General features: G+C 39.0%; 1 protein-coding gene across 2 annotated transcripts in view; it reads left to right on the top strand.

Annotated features, from left to right (window-relative positions):
- LOC133396360 (guanine nucleotide exchange factor VAV3) overlaps positions 1 to 25,867 on the top strand; it is a 70,485-nt gene extending 44,618 nt beyond the window's left edge. For both annotated transcript variants that reach the window (XM_061666142.1, XM_061666143.1), the window contains 13 exons: positions 793 to 902; positions 1,887 to 1,988; positions 2,844 to 2,935; positions 5,073 to 5,095; positions 6,281 to 6,299; positions 7,395 to 7,525; positions 9,389 to 9,454; positions 9,878 to 9,912; positions 10,444 to 10,560; positions 11,486 to 11,573; positions 12,028 to 12,157; positions 21,541 to 21,692; positions 22,643 to 25,867. In XM_061666142.1, the coding sequence (XP_061522126.1) occupies positions 793 to 902; positions 1,887 to 1,988; positions 2,844 to 2,935; positions 5,073 to 5,095; positions 6,281 to 6,299; positions 7,395 to 7,525; positions 9,389 to 9,454; positions 9,878 to 9,912; positions 10,444 to 10,560; positions 11,486 to 11,573; positions 12,028 to 12,157; positions 21,541 to 21,692; positions 22,643 to 22,687 (1,110 nt within the window). In that variant the 3' untranslated portion in view covers positions 22,688 to 25,867. The remainder of the gene's footprint in view (positions 1 to 792; positions 903 to 1,886; positions 1,989 to 2,843; positions 2,936 to 5,072; positions 5,096 to 6,280; positions 6,300 to 7,394; positions 7,526 to 9,388; positions 9,455 to 9,877; positions 9,913 to 10,443; positions 10,561 to 11,485; positions 11,574 to 12,027; positions 12,158 to 21,540; positions 21,693 to 22,642) is intronic.
- The last annotated feature ends 835 nt before the right edge of the window (positions 25,868 to 26,702 follow it).

Here is a 26,702-nt window from a genome sequence, read left to right as displayed (position 1 = left end):
CAATGTTTAAAAGATTTTTTCATACAACCTATATAGCCAAATAAGGTAACCAAATTATTGGAACTCTTGTACTGGTCCTCATGAAGATTGGAACTATGGTAGACACAATAGCTGTGGCAGTACCAAGTTCCTAATCGGATTTTAAAACTTCAGTGATAAGACAAAACAACTGACAGAATGACAGCTGCCCATCCATAGCACTTGATATATAGATTACAGTATAGCTTTACTAAGCCTAAGCCTAGGTGTCCACAGGAAAGACTTTTGTAATGCATTGCTTCTTTTACTCTCATTGATAAAAATGCAATGTTGCACTTCGATGATTGCCCCTGTGACTTTGTATTTTTTAGAAACATTTGAAAAGCAAAACCAGGAGCTATGAATAATTTAGTGCTACTAATAATAAAAACAGGGGCATATGTCGGTACAAATGCTAATAGAGTCACATTTAGCCTTGGAGTTGTGTGATGGCAGCTGACAGCCTTCTTAGGTCGGAACATGCTGTGTGATGTCCAGCAGTGATATGGCAAAGCTATCGCACACTTGGATTCTCCTCTTCATCATCTATCTCGCTTGTTCTGTCTGATGTGCAGCCCTCCAAACATTTACCCTTCTTGTTTGCCCACCCTGAGGCATAGTTTTCTCTGTCACACACATCTCGCATCTCTTTACATCCATCTGTCGCTCTGCATCCTGTCTCCGTCCTTGTCACTTTCACCAACACCCTCACTTGATGGAGTCGCCTTTGTTGTCTTCTTTGCTCACACATGTTTGTTTTACTTCCCATTGTAGTGGTCCTACGGATTCTACCTGACTCATAACCAGGGCCAGAACGGCTTTGAGTTCTTCTTCAAGACCAAAGAGCTGAAAAAGAAGTGGCTGGAGCAATTTGGCATGGCCATGTAAGTATGAACAATGTACCACGTGAGTGCGAGAGCACGTACTGTGTGTATTGTGTGTGCAGCTTTGTCACAACATCAAAAGTCATGCTGCTTGTCCTGTTCTACAAGTAAAGGTTCTCTTTGATTGATTGTTGGAATTCTTTATTTTGAACATGTGAAAAAAAGAACAGGAAAAACTACAAAACTAACTACATTTTTACCAAAAAAAAAAAAAAAAAAGTTACATTTGTCTAAATCTTTGATTGATAACAGACACAATATTGAGATGTGAGTCATAAGAAATGAGAACACACACATTTTTTTTTTTTTAAATTTGCTTCTCGTTATAATATAAAAAAATCAAACTCCAGTCACTGACTAGTGTAGTAGTTTACTCATTTGACTTCTATTTGGACAGCGTGGGTTCAGTTCTCACTCATTGACGGAGTTAATATGTGGTAGAATAGTTGTTTGTCTGTACGCTGTGATCGACTGGCAACTAGTCAAAAGTGCAGTCTGCCTTTCGCCCCATGTGAGCTGGAATAGGCACCAGTTTCTAGTCACCCTTGTACAAGATACATTTGTAGAAAATAGACAGATAGATGGGAAATTCAGACTTAATCTTGCCAACATCTTCAACATCTCATGATATACTTTCAGCCTTCAGTGTCTAAAAACTTTTATTCCTAAAGAATGTAACAACCACATCATTGTCTTACTTTAACCAGAAGGGGAACTATATGTTTTTGAAAGAAATATGTTTCTATGTTAAATTATTGTATGTCATTTGTCATTATAGATAGATACATATCATTCCTGGTATTAGCAGTCTAATAAGTAATGACAAGATGTGCAAAACCAATTCTGGCACTATTATTAGATTACATGCTAACACATCTTAGATTTTGTTCTTGGTGTTGGATTTTGAGATTTTTAAAGTTCAAAATGACCTCCAAACACCCGAAACAAAAGTTTAATGAACTGTCTCTATTCTGTTTTATTTAGCTCCAACATTCATCCTGAGAATGCAACAAACAATTTCCATGAGTTTCATATGCACACTTTTGAAAGAATTACCTCCTGCAATTCTTGTCACATGCTATTGCGGTAAGAGGCCACGAGTCACCCATGCATGCACACACTCAGAGCGGCACAAAAGCATTTTATGGCAAAACAACACAGGTAAACCCTTTTTCCTTCTAACCGCTTTTTCAGTTCTCTTTGTCGCTTTCCTGTCTTTTACACACATTTTATTTTTTTTTAAATCTGCTTTGACCAACCATCCATAGCGCGGTGAGAGTTGGACTCAATTAATAGTTTAACCCATGGTGCAGATGCGTAATAGGACATCAACAAAATGCTTGGACAAAAAGTCGACAAAAGGGCTGCACTGGGGAGTCACCAACATTTTGCGAACATACAAGACACATAGTGATGTACAAAAATCAACCAGATTTATTTTTATATTTTTATAGCAGTCATTTCGACATAGTAAAACAGTAATTCCTCAAATAGTGGCCGACTCATAATACTTAATTTAAATAGTACATTACAATATGCAATGTATTCAAATTGGTCAGAATCAATGACGAAAGATTTAAACCACCACCCCTGTGTCAATTTTGCAATAATGTCACAATCATGGCTGTGTTTTACCACATATATATATTTTTTTCCTGATGGGGAAGAAGTTGTTTAATTGTTCAAGCGCACGAAGCACCCAGCGTTTCATTGAGCCACGCCATCTTGAGAGCAGAGGTCACCATTTGAGGAGATAATTTAGTATATGAGCCAGTCAATTGGGTTAAAATAACAAAACTGTCACTCTCTTGCCGTTGTAGTTACTTTTTGGTTGACAGGCTTGTGTAACATTTCTTCAGTACATTTTCTAATCTTTGTATTCTTGTGCATGCACAAAGAAAATGTAAATAGATTAAAAATGCCCTTGTTACATGTCTGCAGGGGAATATTTAACCAGGGTTACATATGCTCCAACTGCGGACTAGGTGCTCATAAAGAATGCCTGGGCCGCCTGGGCTGCTGTGGAAAAACAGGTAAGCTACCTTTTCACCACACGCATGCACACACATAGACACATGCAAATACAGTGCATCTCAATTTAGTCTTTACTTCATCACAGTTTTGGCCAACCACACCCTGCAAAAACGCAAATTCTTACCAAGTGAATTTATCCTATTTCTGGTGAAAACATCTTAATGTACTTATTTTAAGACAGTTGTGACTATTTTCGAAAATTTCAGCCAGACAAGAAGACTTGTTTTATAATACAAGATGTTGTTTTAGGAATTTTATCAAGTCAATTCATACGAGTTTTCATACTAATCTCATACTAATACTCATACTAGTTCCATTGGCAGATGTTTTTCCACACTTATTTTAGGGACAAAATGTCTTGTTTTTAATTTTTATTACTACTTTTGAAAAGTTCATTTTTTCCCAGTGCATATAAGTCAAATCAACAATTTGTCTCTGAGTAAAAGGTGTCCACGCGTGACATTAAACTAAATTGCATCAACACAACTGCACTTTTATACTGTGGGAGTATGCGCCTCTTGACAGACAAAGCTGATATGAGCACCATGTGCGACTAATTGTGGGTTGGTGTGACATTTCTTGCAATGTCATTGCTCAAAAAGGTTATTTTAGGTGTAACTTGGGGAATCTGTGGGTGTAGAGTTTGAAACGTGCCCTTAATTCCAACAACCAAGGTCAGCTACATATTCAATAAGTTCTTCTAAATACTCATTCAAATGCTCTTCTGCTTCTCTGGGATGTTTTGACACAGAAGACGAAAGGCAACGTCATTGTGTGTACACATGCAGTGCTCCCCTATGCTTCATAATATTTTTACAGAGGAGCCTTAAAAAAACCTCCCTTTTATTGTGCCCTTATTGTGTTTGCCACTCAGCTCCTTGTGCAAGAGCCATGACCGTTCTGAAATAAATGGAGGGAAAACTTAAGAGGTGGAATACAAAAAAAAAAAAAAAAGGTCTTCAGAAGACAGCTTAGTCCTCTGCTTATATATGTGTGTGAATGGGAGATAGCTAAATCTAAATCCAAACTTTGTAAAAATAATTTGGTCTTGGAAGGGCATGGCTGTGTTCCACACTAAATCCATGCATAAAGTTTTTGAAACACCAGAGCAGGCATGCACATTGCACTCTAACCACAAGTACACATTGTACAGCAAGAGTGTGTCTCAACTGTGCCGCACATTCCCCACAGCGAGCCGCCAGCTCGAGTTGGCCCGAGCATCTGTCACGGTGCTATCAGGTCGCAGAGGCAATAACGCCACCGCCGGGCCCACCTAGGCGCTATGTGCACCTGAGTAGATTTGGGCGACACCCGCGATGGGAGAGCGTGGAACTGTGACGGCTGTGTTGTCGGTTTGAATTCCCTCACTCATTCCTCCACACAGCGCTGCGCCACCAGTACTGTGACAGTAAAAACTATACTTGTGTAAGAGGAAAAGTCCCTCTCAAAGTTTACTCAAGAAGTTTAAACATACATTAAATGCGCATGTACAGTAATGGGGACAGGTTTCTTGATTCCTTGTTTTCATATCTTTTGAAAAACATCATCCTACACCAGTTAACCTGAACACACTGCACAACAGGAAAAATGTCAGTTTCATTCTGTTATGCTTGTGAGTGCACTTGTGCCATAGATTTGTTTACCTGCATTTGTCCCTGTTATCAGCATCGCATGTTTATATAACAGGTTAAAGTTCACTCAAAGCCTACTGCGAGAGGCTTGCATGTGTTTTGTGTAGTGTTGCATTGTGTACTTGGGTGTGGATCTGTGCGTGTTCTGTATTAGTACAGGTAGAGGAGTGTGTACACGTGTGTTTGTTTCAAGGAGGTGTAGGCAGTCCCTCTGGGAGCCAATAACAGAAACTGGTGGAGCAAAGAAAAAAACCAAAACACACACACATACAAACACAGACACACACATTTCTGCCAACCTTTCGTCTTCTCCAACCCCCAACCTCGTTACCTCCTCTACCTGAGCTGTCAGTTAGCAGCAGCAAAGCAAAACAAAGTGAATCGCGGTCAAACACGAGACGTCCGCCTTTACCACTAATGAGGGAGTGTTGTCTTGTACCGTGCAAGTGTTTGCATGCACCCGCTAACCCGTCACTCAATATGCCTGTTCTCAAACCTCTTTCAGATCCCGGCTCCCTCAGAACTCAGGTGAGCTACCGCCATGTTTGTGCGATGTCAGCGTTTGTGTGTCTGCTGTCGTTCTCCTCTCCCGAGCTGTGCTGCACCGACATTGGTCCTCTTTCCTGCAGATGTTTGCCAAGGAGACTCCAATTGACTTTGCTTGGTGCAGCCTACCTGTTCAGATTTACCACAAGTTGTGTTTACCGTCTCTTAAAAGCTTTCTTTGCTGCTGGGCACTGCATTGCTGATGTGTGCATTGCTTTTAAGAATCCCCCTTAAAGCAAATGACACTAGGATTTCTACTTTGTAGTTTAATAGTGTAGCAGTGGCCTTGACTGTAACTGGTCTTTACGGGGATTACACTGTGATCGGAAGCAATGCTGATCAGCAAAATCATGAAAGTTGTGATGAGGTGACATTGAGAAGAGCACCTACAACTGTAAACCTATAAAGCCTGTTTCTACCAAGCAGTACAGTTTGGAACTTGCCTAAATTTGTTAACTGGGCTTTTCGGCATCACTTTTTGGCACCGTTCTGTTAGGCTTCCAAGTGAACTGGTGAAGCGGGCCAGTGCCTGAGAGATTTAGCATCACACTGCAGTCAACAGAATTACCAGTGTTCTTGTCATTGTCCATGAGCAGACTTACTTTTATCCAAGTAAGAAAAAAATCACACAAAATGGCGGATGCCTTCTTATGTGATGTTAGAATATTTACATATCGTACGGTACAATGTAAGTCTTCCAAAATATTAAATAATAGTTCACATATGAAAGCAGGATTGCACAGAAAATACAAAATCAGTGTCCACAAAACTTTGTAGAGTGTTGGTAAATGAAACAAGTAAGAACCAATTACATTTTGGTTTGGACTTAGATAAAGGTGCGGATACAGAAATGTTTTTTTCACCATTAAATTTACTATGGTATCATTACAACAAACAAACAAATTCCATGTTTAATGAAGTTTGTGCAGTTGTATTAACACTTCAGTGTTGGGGGAGGACTGCGCTCTAATTACTTACATTCTAGTTATATGTGATCATTATAGCACTGCTAAAAAAACTATTTTCATTTTAATAATTTGTAGCATTTGCAATTCAGGTTGTCTCAATAATTTTGCCCATATATTGTATGCTCATGTGAAATTTGATTTGATCACGAACGTGCATTTCTTTGTCACTGTGTAAACCTGGTATTTTTAATTATTTCAGATCAAAGACCGAGATCCAGGTGAGAAGTCCTAACTGTCCTGTATCAGTGACACCATCTTATTTCTTGCAGTGTAGAAGTCTCAACTGTAATTGAATGTAAATAAATCCAAACTCAAGTGTGCAGAAAATCGCACAGTAAACAGTTTTTGTGTTGCCACACTGAAATTCTGTATTTAAGTATTTATTTTCAAACAAATGTGATAAACTTGACCATCCTTTTACTGATTATACTTTTACTGAATATGTGTGCATGTGAGGACAATCTCCCGCAAACCTCTCCTCGATGATAATTTTTCCTCCTCGCTATTCATCATACTGCAAAAAATCTTTTTTGACTGAACACACATTAAAATCAATAGGGATTTGATTGCTCCAGCCTTTGGCGTTTTGTAACACTTTAACACTCCACTCTTTGTCTATTTTGAAAAAGGTGCTCTAAACACGTGGGTTGTCCTTGTGCAGATAGGAATGCAATTGATGCCCCCGAGACGCAATTCTCCATGACCGCGTGTCTTTAGAAGTGCTTTTCAGGCAGGCTCGTGCATGTCAGGCTGCCAGCCTCGTTGCCACGGCGCTGGAACACGAGCACTGCAGATAGATTAGCTGTGTTGAAGTGCACAATATTTGCCTTGAGCTGTCCCCTTCTCATCATTCTCTCACTCCTACTTCTTTTCCTCTTATTGGATTTCTATACAAACCTGTCGCCACGCAGCACAGAGAAAAATAAACACTATGGAGGTCAGACATAATGCACGATCAAAAAACCCATTATGAAGTATTTTCAAAGAAGGCAACAGTTGTCTCTATGAATTATAATATAACTTTCCACAGAATTTTCCTGTTGCATGCTACCAATCTTATCTTGTGTGTACACATGCAACCTATACTCCCTTTGATTATCACCTAAAAAGAGCCATGAATATTTTAGTGGCACAGAGCTTTAGAATGGCAAGTATTGCCGTTTAGACGTGAGGTCAGAGGCACACACACCTACATACTGATGAATCAAAGCATTAGCACTGGAAGGAACATATTATACAGCTATTAGAATAACAAACAATCATTGAATTTGTTTTTTTGCGACTTGTGCGGGTACTCACGCTGTTCGTTGCAGGTCTGCCCAAGATGATGGTGATCAGGAACTACTTTGGTGTGCCGAGCCCGACTTCTGGTCCGGCGCTCAGCATCCAGACGGGTGATATCATCGAATTAATCTGTGCTGACCTTCACAGCCCCTGGTGGCAGGTCAGAGTTGACACCACCTTTCAATCCACACATATTAAAGTCATCACCTCTACGGACACTTTATAGCATCATATAACAAGGTCAGAGTGATGTCTCGCGATCAGTCTAGTTTTATAAATGTTTGTGGTCACAGACAGGCCAGTTAGACAGTCTTTGTTCATGCTTAAAGTAATTAAGACAACCACAGAAGATTAACAAACATGTTCTTTTATAAAATACTTTTGAATTTAGTGCAATTATTTTCATGGGATAAGACATTTGTTCAGTGAGAAAAACCAGACATCTGGAAATGTGATTAACTTTTGCTGTCTTACAATGCATTTGTGTAGAGGAAGCTGTATGAATCTCATTATTGGAATTACAAGTCACTTGTTTATTTCAAACTAATAGTCCATAGAAGATCACAAAACAAATAACTACTCTTTATAAAATATACAGTATATGAGGTATGTCAGAAAAGTTGATATCCTTGAAGAATTATTCCAGGATTGCATGCATCCTGGCAGAGAAGACTGTTAAAGTGTCGGGGATAACTTCAAAAGGGAAAACTATTAGGTTGTAGTATGGATTGTTTATTCTCTTTTCTTCTAAATCGATTTATTTTGCATTCATATTGAATGTTGTATTATTACCAGGTATATTTCGTGTTGCACCATTGTACCGAGAAAACATCTTTGTTGCGAATGTACCTTTCACTGACAATACAATAACATCGATTCAGATTCAGAAATATATTTTTACTGACACACCTTGTATGTAAGTAAAACAAAAGACATACATTGTCATAGATTCGCAAGATAAAGTCCACCTTCAGCAAGCTAATATATAATAATCAAGCCTCAGCACTATTAATATGCAAGTGTGCAACCAGAAATGAACAAAATAATACACGATACAGATAAATAATTCAATTAATCTTGTGCAAAAGCTTAACTGCAGGCAACTGAATGTGCACCGTCGGCAAACATTCAATATCCATCATTTTTGTAGCCAGGCGACTGTAATCATTTTCGTCATGGCTTCTACCTGATAAATAGAATCACTCGCTATAATTTGATTTCACTCACTGGCTGCCTTCTGTTTACTCACTCAATGCCGAAGCTATAATCATTATTACATTTATAGCACGAATGTCACATAGCTCCGGGCTGGCCACAAGGACTCATACGTGACGGGCAATGACCTCCATGGGCTGTCATGGTATGGAATGGTAGATGGTGGCGAAATGAGGTCACAAAATATTAGAAACGCCTCCTAGTAAGATGCACTACACATCGACACAAACTCAACCAGGTGACTCAAATACTGTTAAATTAATGCCTCTGTCAGAAGCACGATTATATTTGTTAAGGCAGAATTGTTTATTGTAATTTTAGCAGTGTGCTAAATTTGCAACAACAACAACAAAAAAAAGCAAATCTTATATGAGCATTGTGTGTTTCATTTGTATTATGTAATGCACAATATATACCTTAGACACATTTTGAGGGTCATCTAGTGAAGTGTGTATAAAAAGAAAAGTATGTCAATGCTGATTATAAACTTACACCAAATAACACACAACACAAAGACAGACAGTTAAGCTTCAGTGCCTGAACGGAAGGAGATAACTGCACTATAGTCACCAGCAAACCCTCTATCACCCTCATATGGACTCCCCAATGTTTATAAATCAAGACATTAGAGTGATCCTCATGGGAGAAATAAGGGGTTCTCTTCCTGCCAGCTGTTATTACAACAATAGAATAACAAGGGCTGTATATATGCGTTGCTCTGTGTCCTGAGCTAATTGTTGTTGAATTATGGAGACAGAGTCACCCAGATGTACAGTACATAACACAATTATCTTCTCTGTGCTTTCAGGGCAAAATCTTGTCAACAAAAGAAGTTGGCTTCTTCCCAAGTGACGCCGTGAAGCCATGCCCATGTGTAAGCAGCCTTTCCTTCTTGCTCTTCAACATACCACTGCCTCTTACATAAAATGGACATTTTTAACTCAAGGAAATGTTTCGCTCAAAAAACCATAAGTCTGCTGTTTTCGTGACATTTTCTCAGACCACGTTATAGGTCATAAACACATTTCAGACAAGCCTCTTCAGGACTATGACGTCCCTAGTATAGATAATTCACGATTATCGCAGAACATTCTGTTGTAAAGATAACAGCAAATATGAGCAGCGTCTTTAGTCGGGACAAAAAAAAATAATAATAATCAGCTTGAACACACTGCACGTTGGATTTGGTCCCAAATAAATTTTACGTATTTAGTTCAGTTGATGTTGGATGATGGTTTAATAGTTAGCAAAGCTAAAAATTGCATGTCCATTTTTGCCCATTTTTTGTTTGCTTCAGGTTCCAAAGCCCATTGATTACTCCTCTCAACCATGGTAAGTTTACAAATTAGCTTTTACTGCCTAATTAGATTGTCAATAGAAGGTAGAAGCCTTTCCTAAATCACTGCTCTATTAGATCGAACTAACACGACAAATAGACAGCTGTTTCCAGCTTCCAAATTGGTGAGGCACATTTGTCACTGATAAAGAACTAAAGACTAAGGCGTTCTTGGTCTCATCATGGGGATTTTACAGCAGAAAATGGAGAGTTCACGCATGAATGGGAATGTGAAAGAATAAAAAATCAAAAGTAAAACATCTGTGTGCTTTAAAACAGTTCGGACAATTCTTTATTTTTGCTGAAACACATTTGGGTGGACATGAGATACAATGATGTCAATTGGTCACAGACTTGATGCATTTATCGTGAGCAAATGGTTTGCAACTAATCATTACGTAACTGCTACTTAGTTGAATCTGTTTAATCTATTTTTTTTATATCTGCTCCAGTATTTTTGCTCACGTAAAAATGTGCCGTGTTGTTACAAATGATGTGAGTTATGTACAGTATTTCTTACTTTTCAGGTTTGCAGGACCTATGGAGAGACTGCAGGCAGAGGCAGAACTCATCAACCGGGTTAACAGCACCTACCTGGTCCGCCATCGCAGCAGAGAGTACACAGAGTACGCCATCAGCATTAAGTAAGTCCCCATTGTTCAGTAATGCTGAGTCGGCTTTTAATGCTTTCACGTTGTTTTAAAGACAGAGGGTTCTCTTCACTGTCAGCGCTGACACAAGTGGTTAATACATCCAAGTGATCATTTTTGTTTCTCTGTGTAGCAAAACTCTGGATTAAACTATTTTGTAATTTTAGAAGTAGGTTGACACGACTAAACACATATGAGTGTGATCGCTTTTAACTACAAAAAGCACATGCATGTACATCAAAATCAGTGATTCAGTTTATTCTGCAAAATTCAAATTTGATACTGTTATTAATCTGTGTCTGTGACTGTTAGAGCAAAGAAATCCCGCAGATTATTCATTTTCTTTATTTCCTTTTTTTTTATATCAAACCTGTTGCGGCGTTTAGCAGGTGACTAAGAGGAACAACTTTAGTACATTTTTGCTATACATTTGGCTGTGCCCCCTTGAGGTAATAGAAATTCAGTAAAACTAAAAGAATGGTGCCAGGTGGTATTAATTCTGTTTTAACAATAAAAGATTTTGAAAGGTGCTGTGATAATCATATAAAATATTGTTTTTGATAATGCTTGGCTGTTAATGTGTATTTGCGAAACTGGCTTCAAAGTAAATTACACTTCCCAGGTGTAGGGAAGCCTAGGGTCAGAAAATAATTACTGCCCATTGTTGTTTTAAATAAAGGACAAAGACTACAAAGGTGAATAATCTCAAGTAGAGCAAGACTATGAATGACAAATATGAGGGTGCGGGGAGCCGTTCGAGGCACACGACCGCTCAGATCACCCATCATTCGCACGTCAACCACCTTTGGGAGCCTATGCATTCCATTATGGTATCACCATGGGGCCAGGGGCCGGCCACCGATCGATGGCGGTGATCAGAGAGGGAAATTACACTCATAACTTATTCAATGGCCCACAGGTACAACAACGACGTGAAGCACATAAAGATCCTGACGAAGGAGGGCTGCTTCCACATCGCAGAAAACAAGAAGTTCCGGAGTCTGTTTGTGAGTCTGTTCAGCCTCTCCCATTTTTTGCTTTTTTTTAATTTGTGTTTTTTTTCCAATTCCACCACTGCAATTCATGACTAAATCATGGCCTTATTAATGAAGTGTCAAAACTTAAATTTGATTTTCGCAGTGTAACACAAAAATCACTTTAGATTACAGACATGTTCGTGTTAGCAAACTAAATGATAAGTAAGGTGATTCCTAATGAGCATAACATACAAACAAAGATGTTAATTTTAAAACTTTGAAATACTTGTATAATACACAATAGTTAATGACATGCTTTAGCAAAAGCAATATTTTTACTGGTTTACTCTCATTTTACTGGTAGAGGCAGCACATCACGCAATATATTGTGTGTATGTGGTGCATGGGCACATCACCAAATATAAATTTTCCATAATACTGGATGTCCCCCCTTTAATTTATTCATGCTTTTGTGTGTGTTCAGGAGCTGATTGAGTACTATAAACATCACTCCCTAAGAGAGGGATTCAGGAGTCTGGACACGACGCTGCAGTATCCATACCGGGAACTGGAGAATTCTGCAATGCATCGTCTCAACCGCTCTGGTGGCAACAGTAAGTACGCCTGAGGAAGTGTGAAAGAAAACAAACACATTGCACCTCAAATGCTTAGCACTTTTATTCATTCGACCTTTTCAGTTTTCTTTCGATAAAGGTCACAGCTTGACAATTTAAACGCTATTCAGAAAGGTTGACAGACCTGTTTTTTGTAGTGTGCAGTTCTGCACCTGAAGCAAATTAGTCACACTGATATGGACAAAAATATTGAGACACACCCCTTATACAATTTAGGAATTTATCAATGTCAATACTACATAAAATAATTTAACTTACTCTCGCCCAAAGATAAGTGGGATAGGCTCCAGCATACTCGCGACCCTAGTGAGGATAACCGATACAGAAAATGGATGGATGGATGGTTTCCATGGGAAGAATTTGGCTCCTGTTGACAAAGTAAAGCTCGTAAACTAATGCATGGTTGCAAGGTTTGATGTGGAAGAAGTTGTCAGACATGAACTGAGCCCCCTCATCTTTTACTGGTGATGTCTAACTTTAATTTAAATCTCCAAAAGTTGAAGAAAGTGGCCACAAACTCCACATTTTTATTTATTTTTACCTTTTGTAGGCCAGGTGTCCAAATACTTTTTTCCGTATAGTTCCACACCGAAAATATTTTTTAAACACATCTCACACCACCGCTTTGGTTTTACGTGTTAGTCAGTAATTCATCACAACAGTAACAGTAGCATGTCAACTTTCTGACCACAAGTAGCCCCATGGAGCAATGTTTTGATGAACGAGCAGTTCTGTGATTTGACACTTTCTCTCCGCCAACCCTTCAAACAGTGTTCCATTTGCTCTTAACAGTTTATGCTCCAACCCTGCATCTCGCTATACTGTTGTTACTGGCTCTGCTGATTTCTCTGCTCACCGCTCAGTGCTTTCTGTGCTTTCTTCATCCTTTTCACAGCGCTTTAACTCACCTGGGAGCATCTTCACACCGTTACAGTAAAAGAGCTGCACAGCTATTTGCTGTTTGGAACAGTTCATTCTCCACTGACTTTTATTGTTTTTTTTTTTTTTTTTACTTGAGCTCTGAGTCTCATTAGATTTGACAACAGTATCTGCAGTTTCCAGACCACCAAATACTACAAATAAACTCCAAGGGAGTTAAATTATCTGGTTAAACCTTCAGTGAACTCACCAAAGTGATGGCAAATATATTATCTGGGCTTTGGGGCCTACTTGCCTCATACTCATGCAATTCCAAAGAGGCAACTACGGTAAATAAAGCGATTAACCCGTGCATATAAAAGCTTTTTTTTTTTTGTAGTTGTAGAACACATACAAAATCATACATGCAAATCAGTCTCCTTTCGCCGTTTTGAACTCAAAATAGGCCAGTTTTTCCTGGACGGTGGTTCGCCATCGCTGACGTCATAGGCTGATTCGTACTCCTTGAACACTGGCAGCTAGATCCATTCCACACATCCATCATCAACACACAGATGTAATTGTGAATATTACTCCGCGACGGACTAATATGCGGCCTGAGGTTCTGCCTGTGCGCTCGAAGTCACAGGAGTTGACGAGACCAGAAAAAAAACTTCCGCCGCTTCTGCTGTTAATAATTCACGGTACTTTTTCTCCATTACAATGACCTAAATGTCGCTCGCTACTTTTATTTCTCAATTATTGCTTATTTATCAACTATTTCGTGCACGAGACTACGACTTCGAGTTTCGCATCGGGGGCTGTTTGCGTCATCCAATTTAAGCGCTAGTGACGTTTAAGTCTAGTTCACCAATCAAATGACACAAGAAAGTCACATGACCTCACACAACGTCTACCATTGAGCTTCTCGGACATAGATATTGACATTAGATAAGCCTGCTCCGCTGATCGTCGTGCGTACGTGGCGGCCATGTTGGGAAGGTCGTCGTTACCATGAAGGCAATGGTGCGCTACTCTTGTTTACATTTAGACAAACAAAAACAACAGCTTTCATGTATTGTCGTATTTGTCTGGCAGTGTCTGACCAAACGTGGATATTTCAGCTCACTTACACCTTGAGAAAACACCGTGCAGTAAATTACAGATGTTTTTTTTTTTTTTAGTTTTGACTGTGCATACACACACACAGCAACATCAGAATTTGTACATTCATATTTTGTATTTATTATAAGAAATGGGGCAAATTTAATTTTAATCGTAATGTACTTGAGCGGTGTAAATAGGTTTTTCTGCGTGAATATTTGTATATATATATTTTTTGCCTTATTGTACCCTTTAAAGTCCTCCAGATTGCTTAATTTATGTTAAAACCAAAAAAATTCACTGACCCCTCCAGACCCCCCCTAAAATATATATTTTTTGGTCACCTTTTTCATGCCTTTGGTGTTTGCATGTCTGAAAATAGAAGCCAAAAATGTAATCCTGTAGGTTGAAAAACACTTCTAAAAAATGACTGATATAATAAACATTGAGTTTGTAATGATAAATATTAGTTGAAAATTGAACTGGGGTGACCTTGCCTTGATAGCTATCATTCAAAATCTATCATCAAACCCCTAAATTTACAATCAGAATTACAAATTGGCGAATATTCCCAACGCATACCAATGCAACATTTGGTACTTCAAAGTTGACCAGATATACTGTACTGTAGTTTAAAATCAAGAGGACTTTCACTTTGAAATACAGTGGAACCTCGATAGAACAGACGAATATGGGCGGGGGATCGTCCGATATAGCTGAATGTCCGTTACATTGAAGCATTTTTTTAAAGCCATATGTACCCATATTACTGTACAGTACGAAATTATTGTTTCATAGGTTTTTTTTTTTTTTTTGGCAGCCTAAAACGCCCAGTACAGTACAAAGTTATTGTAAATACATTTTAAAAAAAGCTTGATAGTGTTTTGAAAGTTTCACATTTTTATCCAAACTTACCACGCCAGTGTGCTTGGTCATGGTGACATTGCTGACGTACAGTACTCATCATAGGCGAGTCACTATTTATGAAACTTAACTCGTAACTTGCAAAAACAGAAGTTCAGTCATAGAATATTTCGGCCTCTGTTTTTCGGCCTTTGTTTTTCACAGCCAAATTTTTGTTTGAAATTACACAAAGATTTTGCAGAACATTTTACCCGTCTGGCTGTTGCTGCGGGTTGAGTAAAGATTTCTTTTTCTCCCATCTATGTTTTCTGCTGTTTTTTTTTCTTGTTCCCCACAGTCCTGGCAGGACCTCAACACAAAACAACTCGTACCGTTTCTAACACTGTTATTTTGCATTTGAACTGCAACATATGATGGCTGTTTATGTATGCAAATGTAGTTTCTTTTGTCAGTCATTATCCGTTCTCACTTCTCAAAGTTTAGGGCTGCTAATTAGGGGCTGAATGAAGAAGAAAATAAAATGCACTAAGATTCTTCTCTTTAGTGACTTGGACGAGAGCAGGTGCTGTTGACATATCTTTGAACAGAGATTTTAATGAGATAATTTGTGAGTGTTACCATGGTGACACTCTAAAAGGTACAAAACAACAATCCTTCAAATACTTGTGAAACGCCTGGTACTCTGCCATTGTGTAAATAAATGCCGCCCCGTGCCATTATTTGAGGAAATAAGGTAATTCTATATTTAGCTCCACATGTTGACGCATACCGAAATTAAAATAAAATGTATATAGGTACCTATGATACCCAAATCTTTAATCTCTAGTTAAACGTTGAGTGTCGATATGCACTTCATGGAATGTACAGTTGTACACTGTCCAAAAGTTAGGGTTATTTGACTGTTGAGTGAAATTTCAGGATGAACTTAAAATGCACTTTAACTTTTACAGGTGAACTTAGTTTGACCTTCTCCAAACATTTGAATGTACATGTACAACTAAACTTTTTGTAAAACTTGCTGTTCTCCAACAAGGAGTTGAAAATTCACCTGTTTTTGATCCATTAATTAGCCAATACATTTTGTTCTCTTCATCCTGCTATTCACATTGTGATTTTGTCATCATGAGACCAAAACCTAATAATTGATCAGCAGCATCTCACCATTTCAAGGCTTCAAACAGGGTGTTGTCAGAGGGAAGTTGCCCCTGAGCTCAGAGTGTCATCAGCAAGTTGCGACAGAGAGACTGGAAGAGTCACAGAAAGGCATAGAAATGGAAGTCCTTGAAAATTTTCATAGATCAAACACCTGTTGTGAATTTTGCCATTCAACTCAGTAAGTTGTGTAAAAAGTACTGAAACACTGAATATTTCATTAAGTTCACTTGTAATAGGTATAGGGCATTTCAAGTTCATCCAAATCTATCAAACCTTTCTTTGTAAAGGCAGTATTTTGCAAAAAAATTACTTTTAGAAAAGGTCCAATTACAGACGTCAAACTTCGACATGAAGTCTTGCATACTGGACCAGCATTAATTTCCAACATATTTGAGAGGTGACAAACCAGGCTTTTAGATGTGGCTTCTAAGGAATGCTAGTATTAATTTACATCCATCCATCCATTCTCTATACCGCTTGTCCTCATTAGGGTCACAGGTGAGCTGTGGCCTATCCCAGCTGACTGTTTATTTTTGTTTTACTTTTAGGAGGGCTTAAAATTCCTTTTGAGCGGTATGTATTTTTATTTCTCACATTTGAGTTTATTTTAGGAGAAGTAGACATTTTTTTTCTTTATATTGCTGTGGCAGGCAACGCCAGGTGGTAACAAGGCTGTAAGAAAAAAAACCCAAAACAAAACAAAAAAAAACATCAAGCGACTATTAAAGATTCAGTTGACTGTCTGCCTTTTCCGAAAAGTGCGCTTTGTCGTTCATCCTTTCAAAAGACCGTGTTCACCCCACATACGCTGCTGCCAAGCTGTGTCTTTCAAGCAATGCCAGGGGTGCGGGGGGGAAAGCGACATTCAAAACTCTACGTGTGTGCCACACACCAAGCAACAGTACCCATGTTGTTAAACCAATATCTGACTTATTTCTACTTGTGGTAACGTTTTATTCATCTCAAGCCCGTTTATCGCTTCTGAAAAAAGACAGCATGCTGATGATGGTCACATTCTTGGCAACATGACTGTTAACAGATTGGTTATTGCTCAACATGCTTTTTAAACAATCCCAGACTCTGGATTTAGTCTTTTCTAATGTATGTGTTGATTTCCACTTTCTTCAAACCCGTTCCTCAAACTGTGGTCGCTGATTAGATTTCATCTCTGTGCTGTGTGTTTGCTGTTCGTTTAAAACCGCTCTGCTCATCAACCAGTGCGCTGCGTCTTCCAGTGTGGTTTGCAAAAATTAAAAATTTAAAAAAAAGACTCAGCCAAAATAAGCACATTGGATTCTGATGGTGCTTTTATTTTCTGTTTGAAATGGACGGCCGTTCTTCCTTGTGCCGCTTGTACCTGTACTCTGTTAGAGGTTGCTGAGATGTCTCTCACCGGGCTGATTAGTAGTCATTTCAAAAAGCAGAAGAGCTCGCCGCCTCATCTCCCTTTACAGCATACCAATAACGCGGGCCAGTTAACTTGCCAGCAAGTATTGTTGAGGACAGCATGTTTCTCATTAAAGTGCAGTCATTTATCTGCTATTAGTGAGGACAAATGTTGACTCCTCTGTAATGATGAAAAAACAACTGACTTGTACTGTAGTTGTCATGCAATGTTTTTGCCCAGTTACATTTAGTATACACTTGTCGGGGACTTTGTCTTTGTAGGTGCCATTTTCGGGGGTCCTTGGCCAAACCGATGTTGTTTTGCACCATGCACATACCGGCACTATATACCTACTGGGGGCGTGCCTTTAGTGTCCGCTTTCACGCGCGGCCTTCCCCCTTTAACGTCCGCATGCTGTCCTCAGTCACGTTCGCCATCCTCTATTTAAGCAGCGTGTCGGCAGGAAAATCTCCCAGTCAGTCAAGCGGAGCGCTCATCAAAGTCACACAACAACATTTACAGATTTCGGAACTCCGCGCACACATAAGGCGCGCCACAATATAAGGCGCCCCGTCCATTTTGGAGAAAATTTAAGACTTTTAAGTGCGCCTTATAGTCGTGAAAATACGGTACATGTCTATAGATCAGTGAAATATAACTATACATCTATAATGAATACTGAATCCTCTTTAATACATCTTACAATAGATTGTGCAGGTGTATCTGATGTTGTGGCAGATGTCAACTTTTTTACACTTTATCCCAGATTCACTTCTGCCATATTTTCCATGTCAACGTTCTTATGAACTACTTTTAAGTTGTTTTTCCCTGCAAGGTGCAAACAGCACAGCACTGAACTTCTGGAATTAGATCAATGCTTGTAGCTTCTTTTTTGAATAGTGGAAGACTGTGAATAGTGGAATACAAATGCTGTGGGCCACAGCTTTCTTTATTTCTCATGTGTCTGTATGATAAAGACACTGTTCGTCTTTTTGAAATAGAGAAATGTGCTCTGTTGTCATCGCATGCTTCCACAACGTCTCAGAAAAGGCAATAATGATATAACAAGACTGTTAAACATGTCTTTCGAGTGATTTCTTTGGAAAATGTGCAACAGTTCAAATTATATTATAACTGAAGTAGAAACAAATGAAGCTCTGTATGTTATATAAGTCCTCGTTCAGGATCCACACAGGATTTGTCTCTGCATTTCAGGGGTGCATCTTTCTTTTTAACACCAATTTGGGAAAGATTGACCTTTAAATTATCAAGGACAATCGTTGTAGTTTTATTACAGCAGAACACCAAATGGGGCTTCCTCTAGGTCTGATGAAAATTAGATGAATGTTGAAAGAGTCATAAACTTTCCATCTGTGACTTGTAGAACATTTCCTACCTGAGGCTGTGTTTTGTTACCTCTGAAAACATTTTACTTTGCTTCTCTCTTTCTCTCCACCTCTTCCATTCCCTCTTCCCTCTTTCATCCCTCCGCTTCCTGCTTGGCTCGCCACGCCATAGCCCCATTGCTCTGCAGCCTCTCTTTTGTAACCCCCGCCGGCTACAGCTTTGTACCTCCTTCCTCTGCCCCCTTCTGGTCAGGTACAGGTAGTACTTCTCTTTCTGTGTCTGTCTGTCTGTCTGTCCAACACTATGTCTCTGACAATGAACCGCCCAAATCTTGGCCATAAGTTCCGTTTTACGCACACTTCTGTCGTCGTGAGTATGTTTATTTATTTATTTTTGCATAATGAACACTAAACAAAACATTGGGACACCTGACATTCAAGAATGTAAGTAAATAAGGAGTTTGTCACGCTTTTGTAGTTACAGCAGCTTCCACATGTCTCGGAAAAAAAAAAGATTCAAGATTCAAGATTTTACGGGTTTGTGAGCTTTGTGTTAGATGGGATGCGATTGATGTCAGGGGTCTTAAGTTGGTCCACATTCCATTACTTTTTGAACTTCTTCAAATCCTGTATTTCCCCCACACATTTGGGAGCAAGAGGTCACCCCTCCCCCCTCCCAAAAAAACAACACCAACTCAGAAAGTTGAGATGAACTTGCCACACCTCTTAAGTGTTATATATTTCTAACATTGCTGCCATCCAGACTGAATTGTTTTATCCAAAGCACATTCAACTAAAATATATATTTTTTTACGGCCAATTTGGGGCTCTGCAACACATGTGGGGCCCGGTGTGCTGTGCTTTCATCCAGCCCTGAGCGTGTCTAAATGGCAGTGCTGAAAGAAAGCATTTTTGAAGCTACACACTACGTGGGTGACTGTACCCCCGTGTGTGCACCTGTCAGACTGAAAGGTGGAAGCGTCCAAACACACAGAGCACCTCTATGTCAGATATTCTATCCCCACGACCATAGTTGTAAAGGTCTGACATTCCATTTCTCCATGTCAGCCTCGCTCAGCTCGAGACAACTCGCTCTCTGGAGGTGTGAGAGAGCCAGCAGGGTAGACGGGCGGGATGGAATAGCACTAACTAGCTAACCTGCTCCACATGTGTCTCTCATATATACTGCTTGACAGGACGTCTATTCTGCACAAATGCCGTCAGACCAGCCTTGTTGCACTGCAGTATAGTACAGAAGTTAACAGTGATACCAGTAATTCCCTGCAGCCAGGGAGCTGTGCCACATTGGTGCGCAGTGAGAGATCATCAGGGGTGCCGCAGGAAACTATCCAATTTCACTTCATATTGTCCAAAAATTATTATTTATTTGTTCAGCTACTGTATCTCAACTAGTGATGTTTAGTGACAGGCAGAACAATTTAATGCTCTTGCATTAGATGGCACAAGGTACAATTAACCTAGCTTCCAACTGTTGCCATTTATCCAACTGAATAAATAAGTCATGGCTTCCTGCTATCAGCTTTGTGTTCAATTAAACAGGCCCAGATTCCAAACTGAGTAATTCAATATCAACAAGATCTTCATTATTTCATTGTTCATAATTCTTCGGATATTTTTTTAATTTTGGTGTAGTAAACATGTTTTTTTAACAATAAACACTTGGTAGGGGCTATAAACATGAACCACTGTTTTTTTTTTTTTTTTTTTTAAACAAAAAAAACCTACTATTAAATAATTATATCAGACTTATTCTGCAGATGCAGATCTAGTTTTGGAACATTTTTCACTCTTTTCTTCATTTATCTATAAGAACAGATGAACGATTTCCAATATAGGACTTTCATAGCACTAATTACTGGGGGTCCTCTTTTACTGAGTTCCGGCAGGGAGTAACCCGTATTTGTATGCAGTTAGGGACGTGTTATAGTCTACACTTACCCATGGTAACAGAGTAGTTCAGTCATAATTACTGTACATATTGGTATGACATAATACGTACATAATACGGTGGTAACTGAGCATGCCCTCTTGTGCCACGTGACGTTTTCATCCGCTGGGCAGCGCTGGTCTACGAAATTACCAACACCCGTCTAACCTGCCCCTAGCGCACAATTGCAGCACCTGCCGCACCAGATTTACGCCAGTCATAAAAAAAGGGTCATAAGTCTCTAACTGAGTGGGTCTTCTTGTGCTGCGTGGCGATTTTTTTGTATATGCTGCTGTGCAAATTTGATGAGTTCATTGCAAGCCATTTGTAATCTCAATATATACCATCCTAAAGCGGGAAACACTTTTGAATTAGTGACTCAAAATTGTGAGTTAACTTTTCCAAGGTCAAAAAGGTACAGGCATATTGCCAAGCTGTTAAAAGGATCCAAATGTAGGACCTGAGGGTAGCTAGTGCAACCAGTGGCAAACTATTGCACGTTGTATAGAGTTAACTTTTGTGAGTGTAGCATCTCTGAATTCCACATTTCACCGCAAATAGAGAAACATTTACTGTGCGAAAGAACAGCCTTAGTGGTCTTTGTGTGTGTTTATGTGGCTCATCCTTTTTTTCTTGAAAATGATTATTTCAGTAATAATACTAATTATTTTTCTACGTATTTCTTTGTGTCTTGCTCCAGTGTTTACGCCGAAAGTAATTGGCGTGGCCATTGCACGGTACGATTTCAGTTCACGTGACACGCGAGAGCTCTCGCTGCAGGAGGGTGACGTAGTGAAGATTTACACTAAGTCTGGAGCCAACGGGTGGTGGAGGGGCGAGGTCAATGGCAGGGTAAGTGGCAGAGCTAACACATCCTTCAAGGCTTCCTTCAAGAAGATTGTCTTTGAATTACATTCATTAATACACATACATTTAATGTGTTTGAGCAAAATACTGCATACATAATTACATTATCCAACATTTTGTTATTTATTTATTTCAAAATAAAAAATGTTTTAACCATTTTGTTCAAATTGGTCCTAGTTGTTATATACTGTATATTAGTGTTGAGTGTGTTGAGATGCAGTTAAAGTTAGTGTGTTGAGATGCAGTTAAATATCTGCCAAAATGTCTTACTGTATAATGTTAGTGAACTTTATTATCCTGCATTTTTCTAATTTGTCCTGCATTTTATGTAAATGTGTTGCCTCTTTAGGTGTACAATTGGTGCAATAATGCACTCTATTTGTAGTACAATTTGTGTTCTGATGAAAATGTTTCATCAGTGACGGCTGTGCATTTAGCACCTGGGCCTTCAGTGTGGACTTACTTGACTTAATCGCCCTCTTACTATGACCAAATTGCAATATGTATTTCATAACATGACAAGAACATCAACATTTTAAATAAAATACATCATACTCACCTGAGATGCTCACTACTAAATGTGTGCGGATCGCTCAAGATGTGTTTTGCTCGTCAAATTTGGCTTGCTTTGACTTAACCATTCAGAGGACAAAAAACGCTGACGTTATTGTTGTGGCCCTCTGAGGAGCATTTGAAATTTGATTGGTCAAAGAAACAGTCCCAATGCTAAAATACTTTGTTACAGTGGCCAGCATTACTGATTCTGAAGGCACTGGGCAGATTATATTGACATATAGAGGCTTAAATTTGATAGGGCAAATAAATAAATAAATAAATAAAAATGACATTGACATTTTATTGGAAGCCAAGAGAAATGCTACAAAATTGTTGCTGACAGCCCACCATCTGCTAACATCCCACCTTTCCCCCCTCAGATTGGCTGGTTTCCATCCACATATGTAGAGGAAGGCGAGGAGTGAGCTGACCAACGAAGAAGAGTGAGACAAAAGAAGAACGAAGTGAGTCAAATCAATAAGCTCAGAACCAGCGGACGCTTGTTGCTTTCATCCATCCGAGACCTTTAGGAGCAAACAAAAAAAGGGCTACTGAACACGGGTGACGCAAAGATGGCCGGCCCCATCCTTTCCGCTTGGCTTAGTGTGGCTAAGTAACTCCACCGTCTACAAGTAGCAGCTTGCCTGTCAGCGGGGCACGCGGGCTCTCCAGACTCCGAGCTATCCATAATATCCCACATCTTTCTGCCTGAACCAGCCACAGACACCCTTGCCCAAATCCCACCTGTTTCTGCTTGCCAACTTGGCGGGTGCAGACATGTCAGAAAGCAGGAACTCAGACACCATTCATGCACTCATACCTCCATGGGAATGGAATTATCCAAGCTGGAACACCCACACTGTAAATGTTTTTTTAAAAAAGGGTATTTTTCGTCTCACATCCTCTTCCCATTTTGAAGAAATTTCTGAGGTGTTGACCTTGCCTGTTTGTTTGTTCCACTAATGCCGGTGGTTATTGATGACTCGATGGCCCACGCTGGCGCAGCAGCCACCCCTCTTTGATCGCAATCGCCGCACTTCCACTCATACAGGAGATGTAAGATAACGATGGCGTCGGCGCACAGTGCCAGCAATTGATGGCTCTTGTTCCAATTTTCCTCTAGCTGCTCACATTCTTTATCTCCAGCACAGACTCTCGTGTTTTCGCTTGTGTCGGCCGTCAGCGATCCTCTTGCTTATCGCTGGCAGAAGCCCATTCGCGGGAGGCTTTATCTTATTGGAGGTATTACCGGCATGTCGGGGAGAACACGCCACACAGTCTGCTGGCCAACTGACCCGAGAGGAAATCAGACCTTCCACTTAGGTTACAGCCATTTTGTCATTTACATGCTCGTTCTTTCAAAATATTATTCAAACACCTTTGCAATACAATATGGAGCAAAACATTAATAAGAGGCCGTACACTTAAAAAAGTAAAATAAAAAAAGTTACACATATTGTATTTTTTTCTGCTCCTTCCTGCTTTTGTACCACACACTTGAACTATACACTAACATATAACATACCGTATAAAAAAAATGTGTAGTTCAGTAATTATCAATACGATCTATAGACTGTAGGCCAAACAAGACTTCTTCACAAATCTCAGACTGTGTAGACATATTCAACATAATATTTAAGGATGTATAGGATGTTTAGCTAAGGAATGTTTTAATGATTCAACTGGACATAGAAATTACTGGGAGTTCAACATAAAGATTTTATACAGTACTGGATATAATATTTGAAAATAAATATTGTATTTATAATAAGTTTTTTTTTTCAAAGTCAGTTTTTCATGATTCATTGATTGGCATTTTATTTATAGAAAACACTTCACTTGGGTAATTCTGTATTTTTTACACATTCATTCAAATTCCTCTGTATTGTCATTAATGCCAATGCGATGTTCCCTATTTTGAAAATTCCAGGATTTTTTTTCAACCCTATTTTAGGGCTAAACAGAGTCATGTGATGATAAAAGCAGACAATTTCTATCATTTCAAATTGGTATTTGGCTACATTTTCTATGTTCCCCCTCATTCCACAAATACCAGCTTTCACACGCAACTACGTGTGAAATGTTTAAAACATCACTGCGCTTTTCACCTTTTTTGCTATAAGGAAGCTTTTTGTTAGAACTCACAGGAAGGCAAAAAACCACAATGTACATAAGATACTGTAGATTATTCAGTGCACGCATCATCACACGGTCCAGAGGTGACATTGAGGCAGAGCCACTTGTTAGTCAGAAGTCAGAGACTTTATGTGATGAACAGATGGACTCCGCCTCTGGAAACACACCTCAGGGCGTCGTGACCTCAGGTGTGTGAGGCTATTGCGCCCCTAACTGATTTTGCAACATGCACAATTATTTGTAAAATAGGCTGTTCCCTCATTATTAGAGATGTTATATTCGGAAATAATTAATGCAGACAAAGTCACTTCTCATCATTATGCCATATGAATGTTTTTTTCTTTTTTTTTTTCTTTTTTTTAGAAAAATATACCACAAAATACCACTAGATGGAAGCCTCTTTCATTTCTGGGTGGTCACCTTCAGTTTGACAAAGTTTGGAGATGACATCATCTGATGAGGAGTTTAACAATATTTAAAGTGGAATTACAGGAGAATGAACAGGAACAAAATACATGCTTTCATTTTTATTTATTTTTTTACATTCTTTAGTGTAAAAAAATTCTAATAGAAACTCCTTCAATATTTTTTTACCCTTTTGCTGAGCTTCCTTTATCAGCCTGCAGATTCCAGAAAGTCAAAATTCTTCCTCTGTCTAGTCGACCATGAAGAAACAGACTGTCTCAGGAGACCTGGAGTGGGCTTCTCTAATGGCAGACTGTGGTAATCCACTCCCACTCTGCCCCTCTGCCCAAATGAACTATGACGGTGTAGTCATTAACAAGAGTAGGCCCTCCTTCCAACAAGTGTGCTTGCAGATATTTTAAAAACATTTTCTAAAATGTCTTTGCACTGGAAGAAGCCTCAAGGGTACCCGCGATCTAATCATGACACCATCTCTACACATCGGCGACCCTGCTGCATCCGTCTCTCTCTCGGTTTCTCTCGCTCGTCCTCAGTCACGGCGTTACCCTTTCAGTCCCTGCCAATCCTTTCCCCATCTATTTTTAATCTAATCTCTGTCCACCCATTTTCACTGTGGATCCGGTACCCTCACATGATGGTCTGAGGGCTGTGTGGTGTGGTGCTTCATAACCAACCAAAACAAAATGTTTTAGAATGGAATTCCAAAATTGATTTTACATACCAGCTAGTAGATGCCCTTCAAACGTGATCTTTTTTCACCCAAGAAATCCTCGCCAAGTCACCCTGTGTTTTGTGTGTGTGTGTGTGCATGTCTCACTGACTTTTGGGTTTGTATGTGATGTGCTCCATGTTATTGAGCCAAAGATGTACTGTATAATGTGTTTACTGTACAGTCGATATTATTGTCTTATACCATGGTACAACCGCTGTGGCCTAAATTCAAAACAGCTCAGGCCTGTGTAGCATTCCCCTGTATATTTTTTATTGTACCATAATGTAAAATATGTTTATAGTATCTAATAAAAATATGTTGCTTACTCTAATGTGGTGTCAATCATTCATACGGCACTTAAGATTCTTTCGATAAATTTATAATGTTTAAATGTAGGTTTAGGCAGAAAATAGTGTAAACATTTGGTTGCCTTTAAATAATGTTTTATAAATAAACTAAAATCATATTGTCATCATTTTAATCGGACAACTCACTTTAGATAATACAATAAAATTAAATGAAAATATTTTTTTTTCTTAATTAGAAAAAAATTGCCAAATATACTTAGTAGCTGTGAAGTATTCATTCGATAGATTGTTGTAGCTTTAGAATAGATTGTAAAAAGTTCAGGTTCTTTCTTATTTCTGAATTCTTATTCCCTTAAAAATCTCAACACTGGTTTTTATTCTCGGGATAATGACATTGGTTTTCCTTTAAAATATGTTGTGTCGCATTAAGCATTTAGACAATTTTAGTGTTTTGAAGAGCGAAGATACCTGGAAATAAATGCGTCCCTGTTGCAGTCAAACCCACCCATGTAACTTTACACACCATACAGTTGCATTCAAAATGATTCATCGCCCATTGTGGAAAATAAACTCAGGATGTTACTACTTAAATAAAGCCGGTATATAACGAAGGTTGTAGAGTTTGCAAATACAGTAAGTGTAATTTGATTGATAAAAAAATTTATGGCTTGATGTTACTAGAGATATTTAATCTTTAGTACCATCAAGCTATCCATTTTTTATATATAAAAATATAGTGCTTGTCCTCATTAGGGTCACAGGTGAGCTGGAGCCTGGTTGACCTTGGGCATGAGGCAAGGCACACCCTGGACTGGAACCCAGCCTAAAGTCTACTGAACACATATCTTCAAAACTGGA

This window comes from Phycodurus eques, chromosome 21 (assembly GCF_024500275.1).
Source record: "Phycodurus eques isolate BA_2022a chromosome 21, UOR_Pequ_1.1, whole genome shotgun sequence".
NCBI classification, from domain to species: domain Eukaryota; kingdom Metazoa; phylum Chordata; class Actinopteri; order Syngnathiformes; family Syngnathidae; genus Phycodurus; species Phycodurus eques.
This window is presented reverse-complemented; position numbering and strand designations above follow the sequence as displayed.